General features: G+C 43.5%; 1 protein-coding gene across 1 annotated transcript in view; it reads right to left on the minus strand.

Moving 5' to 3' along the window:
* lysmd2 (LysM, putative peptidoglycan-binding, domain containing 2) overlaps positions 1-20555 on the minus strand; it is a 61631-nt gene that overhangs the window by 20620 nt on the left and 20456 nt on the right. The window contains exon 2 of the mRNA XM_085968642.1: positions 7165-7508. Coding sequence (XP_085824768.1) covers positions 7165-7508 — 344 coding nt within the window. The remainder of the gene's footprint in view (positions 1-7164; positions 7509-20555) is intronic.

Below are 20555 nucleotides of genomic sequence, written 5' to 3' on the forward strand. Positions count from 1 at the left end.
AACCAGCTTGTCAGAAGAAAATCTACGCAATAAATTTATTTTTTAAAAACCCTTAGACAAGACCAAACATTTCAGAGTTCGAGACGAGTTTAAAAGGAAACAAAACATTCCTTTTTTTCTGTAATCGCGCAATTCAGATTTTATTTTAAAAAAGCATGTCACTGGCCAGGCTACCATAGGAATGTAAAGGAATGAGAAGATCACTCCTATACATCTGGCCAGAGTTCGAAAATACTCCCATCTTTTCTGCATCTCCATGTTCGAATCTCTCCAATCAGCTTTCCACCCCTGCACAGCAACCAAACAACCTTAATCAAAATTACAAATGACGTACTTGGTGACTGTGGCCATGATCTCCTCATACCTCCTCAATCTCTCTGCAGCCTTTGACACTATTGACTACAAGAACCTTTTCCAATGCCTCTCCTCAGCTGGCTAGCAGAGTTGAGACTGCCCTCACATGGTTCCACCCTTGCCTATCTGATTGCAGCCAGAACTTTTCCAGAAATGGCTTCTCTTCCCACTACTGCAATGTTACTCTCAAGAGTTTTCCCAAAGACCTAAAGTTGCCTCCCCGTCAACCCCCACCTCAGCAAAGTGCTGACCCTTGGCAGCATCACCAGTAGACATGGGGTCAGCTTCTACAAGTATGCTGATGATACCCAGCTCTACTGCTCTACCATCACTCTCAACCCTTCCACTGCCTCTGTACTCACTGAATCATACAGCACAAAAGGTTGTCATTCGGCCTATCCTGTCTGTGCTGACTCTTTGAAAGAGCTATCCAATTAGTCCCACTCCCCTGCTCTTTGCCCATAGGCCTGCAATTGCCCGATATCTAGTCATGGCTGAGCCACAGTTTCCTCCAGTTAAACAATGGAAAGGCCAAAACAATCGTGTTCAGCTTCCCCCAACCTAAAATACCCTTTGCTATAAATTCCATATCCCTCCCCACCACTGTCTCAGTTTGAAACAAACTGTTCCAAACCCCAGCATCCTATACGATCCCAGGCTGAGCTTCTGATCCCATATCCCTTCCATCCAAAGACCAGCTGCTTCCACCTCCATAACATCTCCCGCCTCCAACCCTACCTCAGCCCATTTGCTGCTGAAACCCTCATCCATGCCCTCGACACTTCCATACTTGATTATTCAAATGCTCGACTGGCTAGCCTCCCATCATCTAGCTTCTATAAACTTGACCTCTTCCAAAACTCTGTTGCCTGTATCCTAGCTCAGACCATTGACCTACATTGGCTCCTGGCCTCCCAACGCATCAAATCAAAAATTCTCATTCTTGTGCTTAAACCCCCTCATGTATCTCTAATCTCCTACAGCCCTACCCCGCACCCCACCCCCCAAAAAATTCACTGCTCCAGTGACTCCGGCCTTTGGTGCGTCAAGTTTGCAGACGACGCAAAGCTGGGTGGGCGTGTGTGCTGTGAAGAGGATGCAGAGAAACTCCAGTACGATTTGGACAGGTTGGGCGATTGGGCAGATGCAGTATAATGTGGATAAATGCGAGGTTATCCACTTTGGTGGCAAAAACAGGAAGGCAGATTATCTGAACGGCAATAGATTGGGAAAAGGGGAAGTGCAACAAGACCTGGGTGTCCTTGTGCACCAGTCGCTGAAGGTAAGCATGCAGGTGCAGCAGGATTCGAGTACAGGAGCAAGGATGTCTTGCTGCAGTTGTACAGGGCCTTGGTGAGACCACACCTTGAGTATTGTGTGCAGTTTTGGTCGCCTTATCTGAGGAAGGATGTTCTTGCCATGGAGAGAGTGCAGCGAAGATTCACCAGACTGATACCTGGAATGGCAGGAATGACGGATGGAGAGAGATTGGGTCGATTAGGCTTATATTCGCTAGAGTTTAGAAGAATGAGAGGGCTCATTGAAACTTATAAAATTCTAACAGGACTAGACAGACTAGATGCAGGAAGGGTGTTCCCGATGGCGGGGGAGTCCAGAATCAGGGGTCACAGTCTAAGGATAAGGGGTAAGCCATTTAGGACTGAGATGAGGAGGAATTCCTTCACCCAGAGAGTGGTGAACCTGTGGAATTCTCTACCACAGAAGACAGTTGAGGCCAATTCATTAAATATATTCAAGAAGGAGTTAGATATATTTCTTAAGGCTAAGGGGATCAAGGGATATGGGGAGAAGGCAGGGACAGGGTACTGAATTTGGATGATCAGCCATGATTGCATTGAATGGCGGAGCAGGCTCAAGGGGCCGAATGGCCTACTCCTGCTCCTATCTTCTATGTTTCTATGTCACCCTCTCCCTTCGCCCTGAAACTGGCAGCCATACCTTCAGTCACCTAAACTCCACCCCCTGGAATTCCATCCCTAAACCACTTTACCTCCCTTCCTCATTTAAGACCCTCCTTGAAACCCCCCTCTTTGGTCACCTCTCCAAATACTTCGTTCTTTGGTTTGGCATCCTTTTTTTGATTAAGCTTCTGAAGCGCCTTCGGATGTTATTCTACGCTAAAGGCGCTATATAAATGCAAGTTGTTTTTGTTTTAAAAAAAAGGTATTGAAACTATAGGGAACGCCCAATCCACTGGAGTCAAGCATTTAGAAGCTTTCCTTTGTAAAGTCGGATTGCTTTGTGCCATTTGCACTGGGAAGCAGAGCACTGAGTGTTGTAGTGACTGAGGCAGCTGTACCATCGAACACTGCATTTATATTGCCACAGGAAGCGATTCTGGAGTGCCTGATGCAGCTCTCGGTGCTGTAGAAAGTGGCGACTTTTTATTGCCGTGGGAGCGCCATTTACAGCAAAGTGGTAAAGTAAATGGAGTATGAAGCTCATCAGAAGGCCAATGTGGACACTACAGTCCTCTCATTAATAATGTTTCCGCTCCCCTTCCTTTGCAACATAACTGCAGACTTCATAACTGCAGCAAGTGATGGAGTAACAGGATATTTTACTTACATGTTACAGAAATGCTTTTGCGCTGACCCCAAAATAAAAGCTCCTCTCGATGTTGATAATTCTCACATTCACAACCGAGACCGCAACAAGAGGAAATCCTGCTGCAAAATTTACTTTCACAGCAACGGAACAAAATATCCCTTTGCTGGTTCTGAACACCAGGTGAGTCCACCAACGAACCCAATTTTGGGTTTTACAAACTAAATATGCCATAAAGGAGAAATACTCACGGTTAAAATCTGTGCTTTTAGATAGGGATCTAAAAAAAGGAGTGCTGCATGGCCTCGTGTAACCAAAGCAGCAGATGATTCAGGAAAAATAAAAATGACTCATTCAGTGGCAAGTTCAACATTTCAGCTCAACAGGGTTTGAAACGAATGAAAAGTGCATCGGTTTCTTGGCTCCATTTCAAAGCAACATGTTCCCACCTTACAGATGCTGCACATGGACATTAATGACACCACAGCATTATTTTGCAAATATGAAGTAGGACTTCAAAGTCAATACCAAGCGCATTGCATAGCAAGGATTAGAGAAGTGGTAATGAAGCCCAGCATGTAATATGCAAGGTGAAAATTGATGAAAGCTAGAAAACAGGGTAGGCTATGAAATTAATCTGTGCCAAGACAAGAGACTATCAAATGAACCAAGTAGTACAAAGGAAATAAAGGAGACCTAAACAAAATACCCACTTGTTATATCATTATTGCGATGCAGTATCTGGCATGTAATTAAAAAAAAGTTTGTCTCCAGCGCCTTTAATAATGCGCCCCTTAATGTTTCTATTTTTGTTGCTTTCCTATCTCCATAGTCAACAGCTGGTCTGAACCACAGCTCAGTGCCACTTCTCCATGGCCATATGCTATTGGTCCCACTTCCTAACAGCGAGCATGAGGCAGGTGCCAAAGGCCAGGTGAGATCCAGCTACTGATTCTTCCTTCAGCTCAAGAACGCGCGAGGCTGAACTATTGGGAGTAGCCAATTTCAAACCGAGTCGAGACCGAAATTCAGAACCAAATCCCTTGCTTTCGAGCACCTCACTCTTCGATTAGAGCTAGTAGGTTGGTCATTGTGAATCTACAAAGGACTGACAGCTGACAAACTGAAAATGCATGTGAATCACCCTGCGGAAAGCTGTGGCTGACTGTCCCTGGACTCTTTGGTCCATGCCTTCTTCACCCACCGGTAGACATGCCATAACTAAAATTAATTCACAGCAATCACTATATTTTCAGTATGAAGGTATGATACACATTTCGCCCAGAAACTAGGAACTTGAGGCCTGAAATGCCTCTATTAAATGGAAAAAGAGAGAATGCCCATCGCCTCCATAATTAATGACCAAATGAAACAGTGGGAACGTGCGCGTTTGCATTTTGCGTGTGATTTGATTTGTTTATTTGCAAACATTGGCCTAATTCATTAAAAAAGAATTTCATCCACATGGAATTTGACAAAGGGACCTTTAAAAAAAGACTTACATTTATATAGCGCCTTTCACGACCACCAAATGTCCCAAAGCACTTTACAGCCAATGAAGTACTTTTGTAATGTGGGAAATGCAGCAGCCAATTTGTGCACAGCAAGCTCCCACAAACAGCAATGTGATAATGACCAGATAATCTGTTTTAGTGATGTTGATTGAGGGATAAATATTGGCCAGGACACCGGGGATAACTCCCCAGCTCTTCTTCGAAATAGTGCCGCGGGATCTTTTACATCCACCCGAGAGAGCAGGCGGGGCCTCGGTTTAACGTCTCATCCGAAAGATGGCACCTCCGACAGCACAGCACTGGAGGAGTGTCAGCCTAGATTTTTGTGCTCAAGTCTCTGGAGTGGGACTTGAACCCACAACCTCCTGACTCCGAGGCGAGGGTGCTACCCAGTGAGCCCACAGCTGACATCCTATTGAGTCAACATTAGGCACCGATAATTTCAAGGCTCGCTTTAAACAAGAACACCAAGCAGAACATTTTATTTGCATTTGTCATGTGGGCCAAAGGGTTAACTAACTGACTTTGAAAGGTTTTGAGCAGCTTAGGCCCCCAATCCACCAACTATCACACATGCATGTTTACAATCTTCTCTCAAACAGAATTGTTATGGCCTCAGCCCTGCACAGCAGAAAGGAAACTGAGGCAATGAACACTTCCGCCCAGGCAATGGGAAGTTCTTACTTCAGCTTGAATGATTGATCCTCCGCAAGTATTTTCTGTACCAGAAAAAATTAGAACTCTGTAAAACCTACAAAGTAGTGTTGTCTACAGAAAGGTGAATAAATGGGAGGTGATGCAGCATTAACGTGCAGTCGAAGGGAGCTCCTGGCAGTTTAGTTTTTTTCTCACCTGATACTTCTGAGTACACAATGTGCAAAATGGGGAAACGGTACAATGTGAATTGCTGTTCCAGATCTGGCTGGCACATCAGGTTAGCACGCTGCCCTTCCAACTCGGAGAGCTGTCAGGCTGATGGATCAAAGTCTCTTCTTGCTGTTAGCTGTAAGAATCCTACATAAAATTAACTAGTTTGAACCCAGGTCAAGAGCTAAGTACAAATGTGGGAGGTTATTCAGCCTATGTTAGTTGATCCATATATACAAATCTACAGTCGCCCCAGTTCTTAAGAGGGCATGGCCCTACGGAATTAACTGTAATTTAATACACTGGGATTCTCAGTCAGGCCACATGGATGGTTGGTGAGAGATGGAAAAACGCACAATGCTGTAGTGGGCAGTTACGCCTCCGAGATAAAGGCAGGGACACATCGTAAGGCACAGCAAAAGGAGCTTTACTTTCCATCTGTACCTGACGCAAGTCCAAAATACTCAATTCTCCAGCACTAATACCCTCATCTCCACAACATAATAATATCGCGCCAAAGATTAATTATGCTTCTAAACAAGTTACTTAAATGCAATTAATATTATATTCAATAATATTATTGAAATATTAACATCCTAACACGAAGGGCAAGCGAGAAAGAATTACAAATAAAAGCTTAAGAAAAAAATCAGGGTTCACATGAGGTCTATTAAACTGCATCTTTTCATGAGAAAGTTAGTGCCATACAACAAATTAAACACTGCTGGGCTCCTAGTAACTCAATAATGAATAATAAAGGAATAACAAGAGCTGTATAACCAAGGTACAAGCTGCATAATAATAGATATTGGGGAAAGGTCAGCTTTTACCCATCAATAGACTGTAAGCGTGCATGTGCGAGAGTTGGTGGATCAGATCCAAGGTGCGTAAAACTCTCCCGCATAGCGAGGGAAGATTAAATTGGTTAATTAACTCTATTGGTGTACCCTACAGGTGAAAAGTTCACTCTATCTTCAAATTGTCACTATTGACTTATTTTGTACTGGACTGCAATCTAAACAACTACCTTATTTAACCAAAGATTTGAAAGTACTAAACTTTACTCATATTGAGGATTACATAGGATATACAGCACAGAAACAGGCCATTCGGCCCAACCAGTCTATGCCAGTATTTATGTTCCACTCGATCCTCCTCCCGTCTTTCCTCATCTAACTATCAGCATAACCTTCTAATCCCTTCTCCCTCATATGCTTATCTAACCGCCCCTTAAATGCATCTATACTATTCGCTTCAACCACTCCCTGTGGTAGCGAGTTCCACATTCTCACCACTCTTTGGGTAAAGAAGTTTCTTCTGAATTCCCTGTTTGATTTTTTGGTGACTATCTTATACTAATGGCCTCTAGTTATGCTCTTCCCCACAAGTGGAAACACTCTCTCTGTCCGCTCTATCAAAACCTTCCATGATTTTAAAGACCTCTATTAGGTCACCCTTCAGCCTTCTCTTTCCAAGAGAAAAGTACCCAGTCTGTTCATCCTTTCCAGATAGATCTAGGACAGATTCACTTGCAACATACAGCATTAAATGGCTTTGATAGATTAAAAAAGTTAAAAATTAACTGAAAGAAAAACTCATTTCAACAACATCCACTCTATAAAAACTTGGTCCAGTATTCAACCCATTACTTGTAACAATCAGTCACAGGATTATCCTAGTAGCACAATACACACCCGCCAAAGATTTTGAAGAATTTTCTCTAATTTAGCACCTACAAAATGCACATTCACCAAATATTTTGCTGCTTATTTCTAAGACGTATACACTGAATAACACTAAATATACCATCTGCAGGTGTAGTTACTCACATATACTGGACTATTATTTAGAATATAATTACCCCTTATCGTCCTCCTGTATTGTCTTAGCGGCTGCTTGTGTTGACAATTTAATCTGCAAGTCCAGTCTCTGCAAGAAGTCTTTTGCGGACAGTTCCTCAGGCTGAGTGGGCCTGTTGTCAGGGTCTTCTGGACTCGAAGATGATGAAGAGCTTTCTTCTTCTATATTCAGCGGCCTTTCATCACTGAGCGTGTACGTCTCCCTGGATTCATTCTCAGGAGAGTCCAATGAATTCAGTCCATTAAACAGTAAACCCTTCTCAGATATGACTGGAATAATGAGGGTTTTCCTCAGGAATATGCAATCGCTTGTGAAGAGTTTATTTGTTCTTTTTATTTGCTCCATCTAGAACAGAATCATGACAAATGTTAACATCTTGACAACAGGTTTGTTTTACAATATTGCACCTGTCCTGCGGAGTTCACAGAGTAAATTTTGGCCTGAGTTGAGAGTGTAAATTTTGGCCTAAATTACACTGTGGAGTGAATCTAGCAGGTATTCCATGTGCACTAAATTAGTACAAAGACCCTCCAAGGGAAACTAGGCGATGCGGTGTGTTAGACACTGGCTTTTCACCTCTGGGACCTAGACTCAAATCCAGACTGATGGGATGCAACCTTCTTGGCCATTTGGCTAACACGTTTCTTGGCGAGTTGAGTTTGAACAGTGTCAATCCAGTTCCTAGTAGGGAATGGTCGACAGTCCCAAGGATCGTTGGTGTGGGAAATGGGAAAAATGCCACACTGCTGCAGTAGAGGGTGCTCTTGTGAGGGTGATCATAGGTCACATTACTGGGTCTGAGGCATATTGTTGGAGCAGAGTGGAGGGAACCTTGCTCAGTATCTGGCTGTGCTATACCTGACCTCCCATGGAATACTGCACACCTAAAATGCAAAGTCTTCAATCCTCCAGCACCAACATCCTTTACCTTGATGACCACACAAAAATCAGCCCTCGCTCCACATTTACACTGGTACGTAGAGGGAGTGTGGTCGAGTCACTCTGTGAAACAGGCTACGTTTGTGGCACCACAGATCTCAGACTTTCTAAACACAGACAGGAAGTGTGGACATTATAGTACAATCTCAGTTACAGCACCATAGAATTATGCTGGTCCCTAATTTTGAGGGGCTGTAACTGTGTGTACTATAATGTGTCACCACAACCATGTTTTTCAGCTCATTAGCTCTACCGTAATGTATTCTATTTTATTTGACAGAACATACCAGTTAACCCACAGCTCCGCACTAGTTGTGAGCTTGGGTGGAAGCCTATTTTTTCCATTCTCAGACATTACTGTACCTAAAAAGCAGGTTGCGTTACAGAAACATTTGCAGGTGCTACAGAATTGCAGCCATTTGAGAGTTCTGGATACCCCATTAGTCCCAAGATGTTTATTCCTGCATTGGTAATCCCTTTGCACCACCATCAGATGCAAACTCCCCCAAATCTTCTTCCAGCAGGACCTCATGCATTCACTTACAGTACAAAACCCACAGTCAGTCAGGGGAGTGACTGCTCATAGATGGCGAGGATGTGGTTGTGAGTACACGAGTGGAGAGGATGGGTGGGGTAGGGGTTCTATATCACCAGGTTTGCTGCAGATTCAAGTCCATGTCACAGTCACGGTAAAACCAATTTGGTACTATGAATAGCTTGCTATAAACTGTTGCAGCATTCATATCAGTATGCTGAAGACAGTAATGTAAATGGATCCTGACTGCTTGCCAGCTCGAGCCCTTCATCTCTCTTCAGTGCTCAGCAGCAGCAGATAGCAGTGGCAAATTTAAGAACCAATTCTCCTGCATGCATCCACAGCCCACAGCGATACCCAGATAGTTTTTTAAAGTTTAATTATTAAAGCAAGAACTGCTATGAAAATAACAGTAAGCCTTTACTATTATTTCAAATGTAGATTATCATGTGCGTCAGCCGTGGCACAGTTGGTAGCACCCTCGTCTCCGAGTCAGAAGGTTGCGGGTTCAAGTCCCACTCCTAGGCGGACACTCCAGTGCAGTGCTGAGGGAGTGCTGCACTGTCAGAGGTGCCTTCTTTCGGATGAGGCATTAAACCGAGGCCCCGTCTGCTCTCTCAGGTGGACGTAAAAGATCCCATGGCACTATTTCGAAGAGGAGCAGGGGGAGTTATCCCCGGTATCCTGGCCAATATTTATCCCTCAAATTAAAAAAAAATTTATCCCTCAATCAACATCACTAAAACAGATTATCTGGTCATTATTACATTGCTGTTTGTGGGAGCTTGCTGTGCACAATTTGGCTGCCGCGTTTCCTACATTACAACAGTGACTACACTTCAACAAAGTACTTCATTGGCTGTAAAGCGCTTTGGGACGTCCAGTGGTCATGAAAGGCGCTATAGAAATGCAAGTCTTCTTTCAATTTACCTACAGCAAATTAATAATTGTTAATTCTTGGATACGAGGGTCATTACACATCAGCTACACTAAGTACATTGGTCATGATCCTACAGCAAGAGCAATTTTAAAAATGACCAATGATTAGGCAAAACTGCATCACAAATCTACAGAGTTGAGGTACAAATCAGCCATGATCTAATTGAATGGCTCGAGGGGCTGAATGGCCTACTCCTGTTCTATTTTATATTAAAAAAACAGCAAATATGTGAGAACAATTGGGCTGCAATTGCATCTCTGGGTGCAAGAGACAGTTTTGAAATACTGTACTCAATCGCTATTCTAAGGGACTAGATCATCCAAACGCCGCAATGAGATTACTGCCTTATATTCTTCTGTGGAAGAAGGTAGTCGATCTGAGGTCAGATGACAGCATTAAAAGGAACTGAATCGATTGCTTTGAGAAGGGGATTGAGGATTATACAGCACTGCTTGATTTTTTTTAATTTTCCATGGGGGGGGGGGCTCTTTATTAGGGGGTCAACAGATGGTAGCTGAGAGGGAAGAGGAACAAGTCCATGATAGAACAATCATACATGGACTCTAAAGGAGCTGGCTTGACAGGCCTTTGGAGTTTTTGGCCTTGTTCTTGCATTACAGCGAGTGGTGAGGACCTGGAACTCGCTGCCAACAGAAGTGGTGAAGCGGAGACACTCAATGTTTTCAAGGGGAGACTGGATAGGCACTTGAGGGAAATAAACTTGCAGGGCTACGGGGATAGAGCGGAGGAATGGGACTGATTGGATTGCTCTACAGAGAGCCGGCATGGACTCGATGGGCCAAATGACCTCCTTCTGTATCGTTATGACTCTATGATTACAACAGTGACTATACTTCAAAAAGTACTTCTTTGGCTGTGAAGCACTTTGGGACATCCGGTGGTCTTGAAAAGCGCTATATAAATGCAAGTCTTTCTTTTTCTCTTATGTAATTCAGATTCAAACCATCTCTGTATCCTGTATAGGCCTATGTTACAGGCTGATATTCTCAAAAGCCCCAATTCACTTTAGACTAATCTAATTTCCTCATAGCTGTGTTTATTTCCCCAAAAACCATGATCTACCCAACAAAATCTTGCTAATATTTTGTAACTGAGAGACAACACACATTTAAAAAAAAAATAGATGAGTGATATCAAATAAGACAGCAGCAATCTAACAAGTAAACACTTAACAAAGCTGCTGCCTGGCAATCCATCCTCACTCATGCAATATCCTCTATGTAGTCACTCCAGGGCATCCATTATTCGCAATATGTTCATTAATCACAACCTGCAGCTTCTATTGAATTGGATGTTCTGTATTACAACCGTGAAAGTAAACAAGAATTTCTAAGAATGTCGAAAACATAAAATCTGAGCATCTCGGTTAAAACAATTCAGGAGAAATGAGGGAAGCAAGAGTTTCATTTTGTGTTCATGGAGTAGTTGAGGTGAATAGTAGAGATGCATTTAAAGGGGAAGCTAGATAAACACAGGAGGGAGAAAGGAATAGAAGGATATGTTGATGGGGTTAGATGAAGTAAATAGAGTGGGAGGAGGCTAGTGTGGAGCATAAATGCCTGATTCTGTGCTGTACATTCTACATAATTCATAGAATTACAGAAATTTACGGCACAGAAGGAGACCATTCGCCCCACCGTGTCTGTGCCGGCAGAAAAAGAGCTATCCAGCTTAATCCCACTTTCCAGCTCTTGGTCCGTAGCCCTGCAGGTTACGGCACTTCAAGTGTATATCCAAGTACTTTTTAAATGTGATGAGGGTTTCTGCCTCTACCACCCTTTCAGGCAGGGAGTTCCAGACCCGCACCACCCTCTGGGTGAAAAGATTTCTCCTCAGCTCCTCTCTAATCCATCTACTAATTACTTTAAATCGAAGCCCCCTGGTTATCAACCTCTCTGCTAAGAGAAATAGGTGCTTCTTATCCACTCTATCTAGGCCCCTCATAATTTTATACACCTCAATTAGATCTCCCCTCAGCCTCCTCTGTTCCAAAGTAATTCTATATAATCTGCTTTGAGATGCCTTTTTTAAAAAGCTGCCAGGCTCCTCATCCCATCTCTGAAAGAGGACAGTCATCTCAGTCAGAACTCTGTGCCTGGACGCTCCCACAATTCACGTACATTTGCGGAGTATCCACTTCAGATTTCAATTTTGATTCCCCAGCTACTTCCGTCCTTTCCTAAAAAGAGCACCGACTTTAAAAAAGCCTCCAGAACGCCAAGCCTTCATCGGTAACACAGTATGTAAAAAGACATCATTCCACTGCAGTGAAGATATATGGAGTAATCAATGGACATAATACATTACAATGTTACATGTAGTGCCAAGTTAGTCTTAAGACACTATTATCTTTGGAATGGTACAAGAATGAGCGCATATACAGTCCTCAAACTGAGGCCCCACATAAATTCACCATTCATTCGAAAGTAAGAAAAGTCCTGGACATGAAATGGTCATTCAGTCCATTAAAGCTCATCCCTAACCTTCTCACCCGAACAGTCAATTGTACTTTAAATAACATTAATGTTTTTACCGCCACTGCCCTGCCTAGCAGGTTATTTATCACTCCGAGTAAAGAAGTTCTTCTCAACATCTACTTCACATTTACTTTTAAATTAACCGTATCTATATAAAATGTGATATTTTATGTATCTTAAAATGAGGTCCATCCTTAACCACCTTCTTTCTAGACTGTAGTCTAGACAGATTATCTGGTCATTTTCACATTGCTTTTTTGTGGGAGCTTACTGTGCGCAAATTGGCTGCTGCGTTTACTACATTATCGCAGTGATTACACTTCAAAAGTGCTTCATTGGCTGTAAAGTGCTTTGGGTGGGTCATCCTGAGGTCATAAAAGGTGCTATATAAATGCAAGTTATTTTCTTTTGTAGAGCTTGAGCTTCTCTTAAGCTTTTTATCTAACATATTTTACTTTGTACAACAGTCCACACATTTTTGACATTTAGTTTCCTTCGAGAAACTAAGGCTGAGCTGCTTCAATGGCTCAGTTGACAAATGCAGTGCAAATGGTGTCAAGAAGCCATCCAGATCTACTGGGTCCAGGTTCAATTCCCCGGTCTGTGCTTAGTGCGCCGATCCTAACACAACGGTCTTAACGCCCCTCTCCTCGACAGCTATCCAGCGACTCCTGCTGGATAACCCGCATGCAGGCGTAGGGGCAGGCTCAGCTATGATGCTCCCATGGTTGAGCAGACTGCTGGCATTCACTTTCCAGGCTCACACACGATGGTCATGATCATGGAATGGTCATTTGGACAAGCTACTGGACGGTGGCTTCTGCCTGGGGCACCATACCCCAAGCACGAGTCTCCAGGACTGGAGCAGAAGAAATTCATGCGGGGAATAGAGAGACAATTAATGACTTTTTTGAAATGGGGAAAAACTGATGATAGAAACATAGAAGATAGGAGTAGGCCATACGGCCCCTCGAGCCTGCTCCGCCATTTTCTGAGATCATGGCTGATCATCCAAATTCAGTACCCTGTCCCTGCTTTCTCCCCATATCCCTTGATCCCTTTAGCCTTAAGAAATATATCAGTTGATGCATTAGATATGCAACATTGTAGGAAAATGTGAACGGAGCGTTATGTACTGACTCTCGCACCTCAGGAACCTAATATTTTCTGTTACCTTGCAAAGATACTGCACAGGACAAAGATTTTACGAAAATATATATAGATGGCTTCACCAGTGGCTCAATGGTAAATCAGTACTAAACCACAGAGTAGGAAGGTCCCAGTTTCAGTTCCTGCTCTTCACGCCAGCCAAAGCAGTGGTGGAGCACATTGCAATTGGCCGATGTCCCCAGGCTGCACAGGGAAAGAGAAGGGGGGTATAAAAAAAAATTAACCAGCGATTCTGCTCCCGATTGCTTTGTTACATAGAGCCTACAGCACAGAAACAAGCCATTAGGCCCAACTGATCTATGCCGGCGTTTATGCTCCACACCAGCCTCCTTCCACCTCTAACCCTAACAGCATATCCATCTATTCCTTTCTCCCTCGTGCTTATCTAGCTTCTCCTTATATACATCTCTGCTATACGCCTCAAACACTCACCGTGGTAGCATGTCCACATTCTAATCACTCACTGGGTAAAGAAGTTTCTCCTGAATTCCCTTATTGGATTTATTCGTGACTATCTTATAGTTCTGACTCTAGTTTTGGACTCCTCCACGTGGAAACATTTTCTCTGTGTCTACCCTATCAAAACCCTTTCATAATCTTAAAGACCCCCACCCCCACCCTTCTCTAGCCTAGAGTCACCCTTCAGCATTCCCACCCCAGTTGAACATCCTACAGAGAATCGGGCCTAGATTTTCTAATTGGAACGGTAACCTAATTAAATTGAATGGGTTACTGTCGACGTAACAAATCGGAAAATCTAGATCTCACTGCCCAGACTCTCACGTGTAGAATGACAGCGACTGGAATGGCTGCCAGTTCTGGTGAGACTGTATCCCAGATTTTAAAAAGAGGAAATGAAGTGGTTTCTTGTGCATTCAAAGTGAGATTTGATCTAGCCAGTAGGAATGTCATCTCCCTCTCTGCGGCCACATCAATTTACAAATGCAAATTTTCTTCACGTGCCTTGTGTGCCTTTCTGCTGATACAGCATCAATCTTGAGTGCTATTTAATGTCATAAAACTATTATAAACACACACTCTCAATGGGAGTGCAATACTTGAGGAAGTATACATAGGTTTAAACAAATATAATTTACAGTCCACAGAACAGATGACATTGGGATTCTTTTACATGTCATAGAGTCATAGAGTTTTACAGCACAGAAAGAGGCCCTTCGGCCCATCGTGTCTGCGCCGCCCATCCATCCCTGTCCAGTCTAATCCCATTTTCCAGCATTTGGTCCATAGCCTTGTATGCATTGGCATTCCAAGTGCTCATCCAAATGCTCCTTGAATGTTGTGAGGGATCCTGCCTCTACCACCCTTTTGGGCATTGAGTTCCACATTCCAACCACCCTCTGGGTGAAAAAGTTCCTCCTCAAATCCCCTCTAAATCTCCTGCCCCTTACCCTGAATCTATGCCCCCTTGTTATTGACCCCCCTACTCAGGGGAAAAGTTCCTCTTTGTCTACCCTATCTATGCCCCTCATCATTTTGTACACCTCAATCAGGTCCCCCCTCAGCCTTCTTTGCTCCAAGGAAAACAACCCCAGCTTGTTTAGTCTTTCTTCATAGCTGAGGCGCTCCATCCCAGGTAACATCCTGGTGAATCTTCTCTGCACCCTCTCCAAAGCAATCACATCCTTCCTATAGTGAGACGACCAGAACTGCACACAGTACTCCAGCTGTGGCCTCACCAGCGTTTTGTACAGCTCCATCATAACCTCCCTGCTCTTATATTCTATGCCTCGGCTAATGAAGGCAAGTATCCCATATGCCTTTTTAACCACCTTATCTACCTGTTCCGCTGCCTTCAGGGATCTATGTACATGTACACCAAGGTCCCTCTGACCCTCTGTACTTCCTAGGGTCCTACCACTCATTGTGTATTCCCTTGCCTTATTTGTCCGTCCAAAATGCATCACCTCGCACTTTTCAGGGTTAAATTCCATTTGCCACTTTTCCGCCCATCTGACCAACCCGTTTATATCGTCCTGTAGCCTGAGGCTTTCCTCCTCGCAATTGACCACCCCACCAATTTTCATGTCATCTGCGAACTTGCTGATCATACCTTTTACATTCTCATCCAAATCATTTATGTAGATCACAATGATCCTACAATGATTTATGATCAGATTAGCATTTGTAAATCTAAACTGAGCTCTTTTGCAAGGGGCACTGCTTTACTGAACAGCTTGGCAAATACTTTGATGCAACAATTCAAATGTAATGTTTTTCTGAATCATCACATCACAAAATGTACCTTGCTGTGTAGGTATATCATGCCAAAAATGACTCCCACCGGTCTACAGCGCGCTCTCTTCTCCCACATCCCAGGCATGCAGCGAGCGCCTCTTTAAAATAATTAAAGAAAGTCCCCAACCTTTCGGCACTGCGGCTGATTAATTTTTCATAAAACCAATTATATGCAGTTGCAGAAGATAACAATATTGTACTTGCCATCGGGGTGTTCTGATTAAGCGGGTTTGACACTAGAGTATACCTTCGATTGTTTAATTTGCAACATTATCTGTACTTAAAGGGAAACAGCATTCAATAAGGCCATCGCCCCCAACTGTTTTGATTAGTTTGGCAAAAAACCATAATACTGGGCAAAAATGGAAACAGAGTTAATAAACTTGACAACTAAATTGCTTATAGAAATTGTGGTGGAATTCAAAATGACTTCAGGTATTGTTGATGACAGGGTGGTGGGGGGGGGGGGGGCGGAGGGAACTCAGAAAATGTCGCATATATATATATATATTCACTATATTCCAATGATATAAAATGAAAATACTGTTCAGACTGCAATCGTTTTCAGAAGCATTGCACGAGAGCTTTCTAAATCATCACAAATCGAAAAAAGGGTTATACTGGTAAAATTCTAAATTCAGAAACAATCTCCAGGCATAATTATATTGATCTGCAAAGTATTCAGCAAAGGTGCAATAATCAAAATGGAACAGTGCCAGCTGTCCAATCATTATGCGTGACGGTTTTCTTCATTAATCTTGAGTTTCTCAGAATTTAAAATTTAAAATTGCCGACCTTAACGGGACAGTCGCAATTGTGGAAGGTCTTAAAATCTTAATCGGAACCATAAGGTTACAGAAATCGATGCTGTGGTGAACATTTCTAGGAGAGAGTCAGAGCCAGAATTTGGGAGGAATCAATTTAAATTCCTGGAAGACCTTATAGCACAGCAGACTGCACGCTGGAATCTGCATCGCTCCAAGTCTGTGAGCTGTGCCGAGAACGGCTGCACCAAGATCACCTTGAGTGGGAGCAGTCAATAGCAATGCTCCCATGAGATGCGTCTTAACTAATCAAGATTATTCTTGCATCAAATGCCATTGTGCAAAGGAGGTCGATCCAGGCAAAGAAGTCATTAAAACCAATAAGTATTAGGCAGGCAGCTGTCAGCTGCCATTTTACTCTTCCAGCTTTTGGAATTACAGTCCATTATAAATGGAGCAATTTTGCCCACAGAAATTAGTACTTCTGATTGCTCGAATCCACATCTCCTGTGACTCATCCAGCCCTCATTAAATTTATCATTCTAACCTTAAATAATTTCCAGAGTGTTTCAACTGTTTACCAAGCAAAATCAAATGGATTGACTTGTGGTGAAATCACCATTCTTGCGGAATTAAATATTCACTACCAGCAATGGTTCTGCTTTCCACTTCTGCAGATCAGGTCTGTACCAATGCCAAGTCCTCTGCTATCCTGAATGACCTTGAATGAACTCATCAATCATCCTATGCCTATCCATGATCAGTTTGATCATTCAATTAATCTCCTAGACCTTTTTCTCACCTCCAGTCCCAACTCTTACACTGCAACACTTTTCTTAGCCAGAAATTGGGTCCCAGGTCCCACACTATCCTCATGCCACGAGGTTTAACTACGATGGGACCACAATCTCTCTTACTTCACCCTCACCATAGCTGAAATGATTATCCATGCTTTTATTACCTCAGGACTTGACTGCTTCAATTACAGCATCATGAACTCTACCCAACACAAACTGCAATTTATCCTACACACCTTAGGCCACAACTTGTCCCGCAATAAGACCTGCCACCCATTATTCCTGACCTCACCCTTGTTCTCGCTTACAAATCCCTCGTAGAACTCTTCCCTCCCTATTTCTGCAACCTCATCCAGAGCTACATCCTAGCCCCTGGCCTATGATGCTCTGTCTAGCCTGCTGTGCATCCATGGCCCCAGCAGAGCCTGCAACCATCTCAGTCCTACGCTATTGATTCCCCGCCTAAATCTCATTGCCTAGCTACCTCTCTTTCCATGTTTAAAAGCCTCCTTTGCAACCGTGTGTTCAGTCAGCTCTCCTAACACTTCTACACCTCCTCAGTGGCCGCTCGATCCTATGTAAAGCGGCTTTCGATGTTTTGTTACATTAAAGATAAGTGCAAGTAACTAAGTAGCTGGCACCTTGCACTTCTAAACAATGTACTGTCATATGGACTCCAACTAGAGCTATGTTCATGGCATTCTAGTTTCCTCCCAGACTGTTCTCAATGTTGATGGCTCATGCTCAGATTTATCATCTCCCACATTAATGAACTCCTCCGCTAATTATCCAACCCTATCCCTCTTTTACTGATTACTCCAGGCCCTCAGAGCCAATCCTTTTGCAGTGCAAAATTTGAATCATTGATTCATCTCCTATATTCACTTCAATGACACATTTGTGAATTTTGTTTCTTTCAATTCTTTAAGACACAAATTTCTTCAGGTCTCTCCCACATCTAACCAATCACTTACTTTTAATGGCTCCATCGTCAATCCTTGTTCCCCTAGCAGATATTCTTGACCACATTATCTCCTCCGACCTCAAATGGAAGACCCACATCTCTTCGATTGCTAAAGCTGCCTCCAAGAGACTCAACTTCTCTTTTGTGCTAAACACTTGGTTTCCCCCCCCCCCACCCCAACAACTGATACCTCTGTAGAAAGGCCAACTTTACCCAAGACTTGAACACTGCATTTTGGGAGCCTCTCCCAATACCTCCCTCACACTTGGACAGGTCACAAGAAAACACGTCATCTGATAGTCATTTTATTGGCATTGCTATAGCCAACGCTCCTTTGAACTTTCCCGTCTTGTTTTCCAAGGTGCAAAATATGCCGTCCTACACATGTTCCTCCGAAGGTGACTGTGCAGAGGTGAGAAGAGAAGCAGCCAGTGGAGGTGCACTGGCTGCATTAGGACAGGTAGGCGTGGAAGGGCAATCCCACAGATCTGGACAGAGGACAGGCGATGGAGACGTATGGTATGAGCAATCAAACGCTGCGCAGAGGTTTAGGCGATCAAGAGATAACATGCCGTAGGATGGAAGCTTGCTCAGAGAGATTCTAACAGGCAGTTCTGGGAACGATAGGCTTGAAGCTGGGGCACAGCAACATGTACCTCAGCGAGGAAAGGGAGGTAAGTGATTGGTTAGATGTGGGAGAGACCTGAAGAGATGAGGTGGTATTTGGAAAGGACTTACGAGTCAGGGCTGTGTTTTTTGAGAAGGAAGTGATAGCATTGGTTTGGAATGGGAGAGAGGAAATGCCTGAGAAAAGGGAGTCATTAATAATGTATGGCAAAAAAAAAATCCCAGTATTTTGTGTTCACAAAGGGCAATCAATGACAAAAATACGCCTTTAGTGCACGCGCAGCTCTGTTTTTCTCGTGTCTCGGTCAAACTCTGAGCCACTGCAATTAAGTTAATGATGTGTTTTGTTAAAGCAAAGAACCTCTAGGCTAGTGAACGGCAGTGGTGGGGGGGGGGGGACCCACAGGGTGGGAAGGCCGTGGGATTACTGGCCTGCTCCAAATTTAACCATTTAGAAGTCAGCAGATTGAACAATATACTCCCAATTATATTAACACTAAACTATCCTCTCCTCTTGGAATTATTTTTCTTCCTTCCCCCATTCCCTTTTTACCCTTATTTTCCTAAATACAGGAAACTCTCTGGTATCCGGCACCGACGGGACCAGGATGGTGCCGGTTGATTAAAAATTCCGGATGACGGAGAGGGTTGTCTACTGAGGCTATTTTTAACAAAGAGTCAGACTCCTGTTATTGAGGTGTTCGGACTTCCGACAGCGCCAAGAAGCCGAGTAGTGGCAGTTTGGAGAACTACCCCCACTGACTAACTCGGCCACCGCGGGAGACTCGGGCTCGGCAACATTTCCGGTTATTGAGGTGTTTTCGGAGTATGAATTTTGCCGGTTAATAGAGAATTCCGGATATTTAGGTGCCGTTTAAATGAGTTTCCTGGTACACTGATTCACAGCAGGTACAGTTCAGAAAAACAACTTACATTTATATAGCAACTTGAACGTGCAAATCGTTTTACAGAGGCGTAATCAGAGAAATGGATGCCAAGCCAAAGGAGGTGGGTTCTAAAGAGGACGTTGAAGGAGGGAACTCCAGAGTGTAGGGCCGAGGTGGCTGAAGGCATGGCCACCAATGGTGGGGCAAAGGGAGTGAGGGATGCACAACAGCCCAGAGTTGGAGAAGCAGAGATTTTGGTGGGTTGCAGAAGGTTACAGAGTTAGGGAGGCCATGAAGGGATGTAAATACGAGCGTGAGAATTTTAAATTTGCGGCATGGGGGACCGGGAGCCAATGTAGGTCAACAAGCAATGGAGTGATGGGTGAGCAGGACTTGGAAAGGGGCAGGATACAAACAGCAGAGAAGAAAAGAGGCCACAATATGGCATGAAGTAGCAACAAGTACAAATACACAAATCACTAGAAGTTGCAACACAGGTTAGCAAGGCCTTAAAAAAAGCAAACCAAGCACTAGGGTTTATTTCTAGAGGGATAGAATTGAAAAGTAGGGAAGTTATGCTAAACCTGTATCGGACCTTGGTTAGACCACACTTAGAGAACTGCATGCAATTCTGGTCGCCATATTATAAAAAGGATGTAGAGGTACTGGAGAGGGGGCAGAGAAGATTTACAAAGATGATGCCAGAAATACGAGGGTATACATATCAGGAAAGGATGAACAGGCTGGGTCTCTATTCTCTTGGAAAAAAGGCTGAGGGGTGACCTAATAGAGGTCTTTAAAATTATGAAAGGTTTTGATAGAGTGGATAGAGAGAGAATATTTCCACTTGTGGGGAAGAGCAAAACTAGAGGCCATCAATATAAGATGGTCACCAAGAAATCCAATAGGGAATTCAGAAGAAACCTCTTTACCCAGAGAGCGGTGAGAATGTGGAACTCGCTACCACAGGGAGTGGTTGAGGCGAAAAGTATAGATGCATTTAAGGGGAGGCTAG

The sequence above is a fragment of the Somniosus microcephalus genome, chromosome 27, assembly GCF_052327205.1.
Source record: "Somniosus microcephalus isolate GS21.2 chromosome 27, FLI_Smic_1.0, whole genome shotgun sequence".
Taxonomy (NCBI): Eukaryota; Metazoa; Chordata; class Chondrichthyes; order Squaliformes; family Somniosidae; genus Somniosus; species Somniosus microcephalus.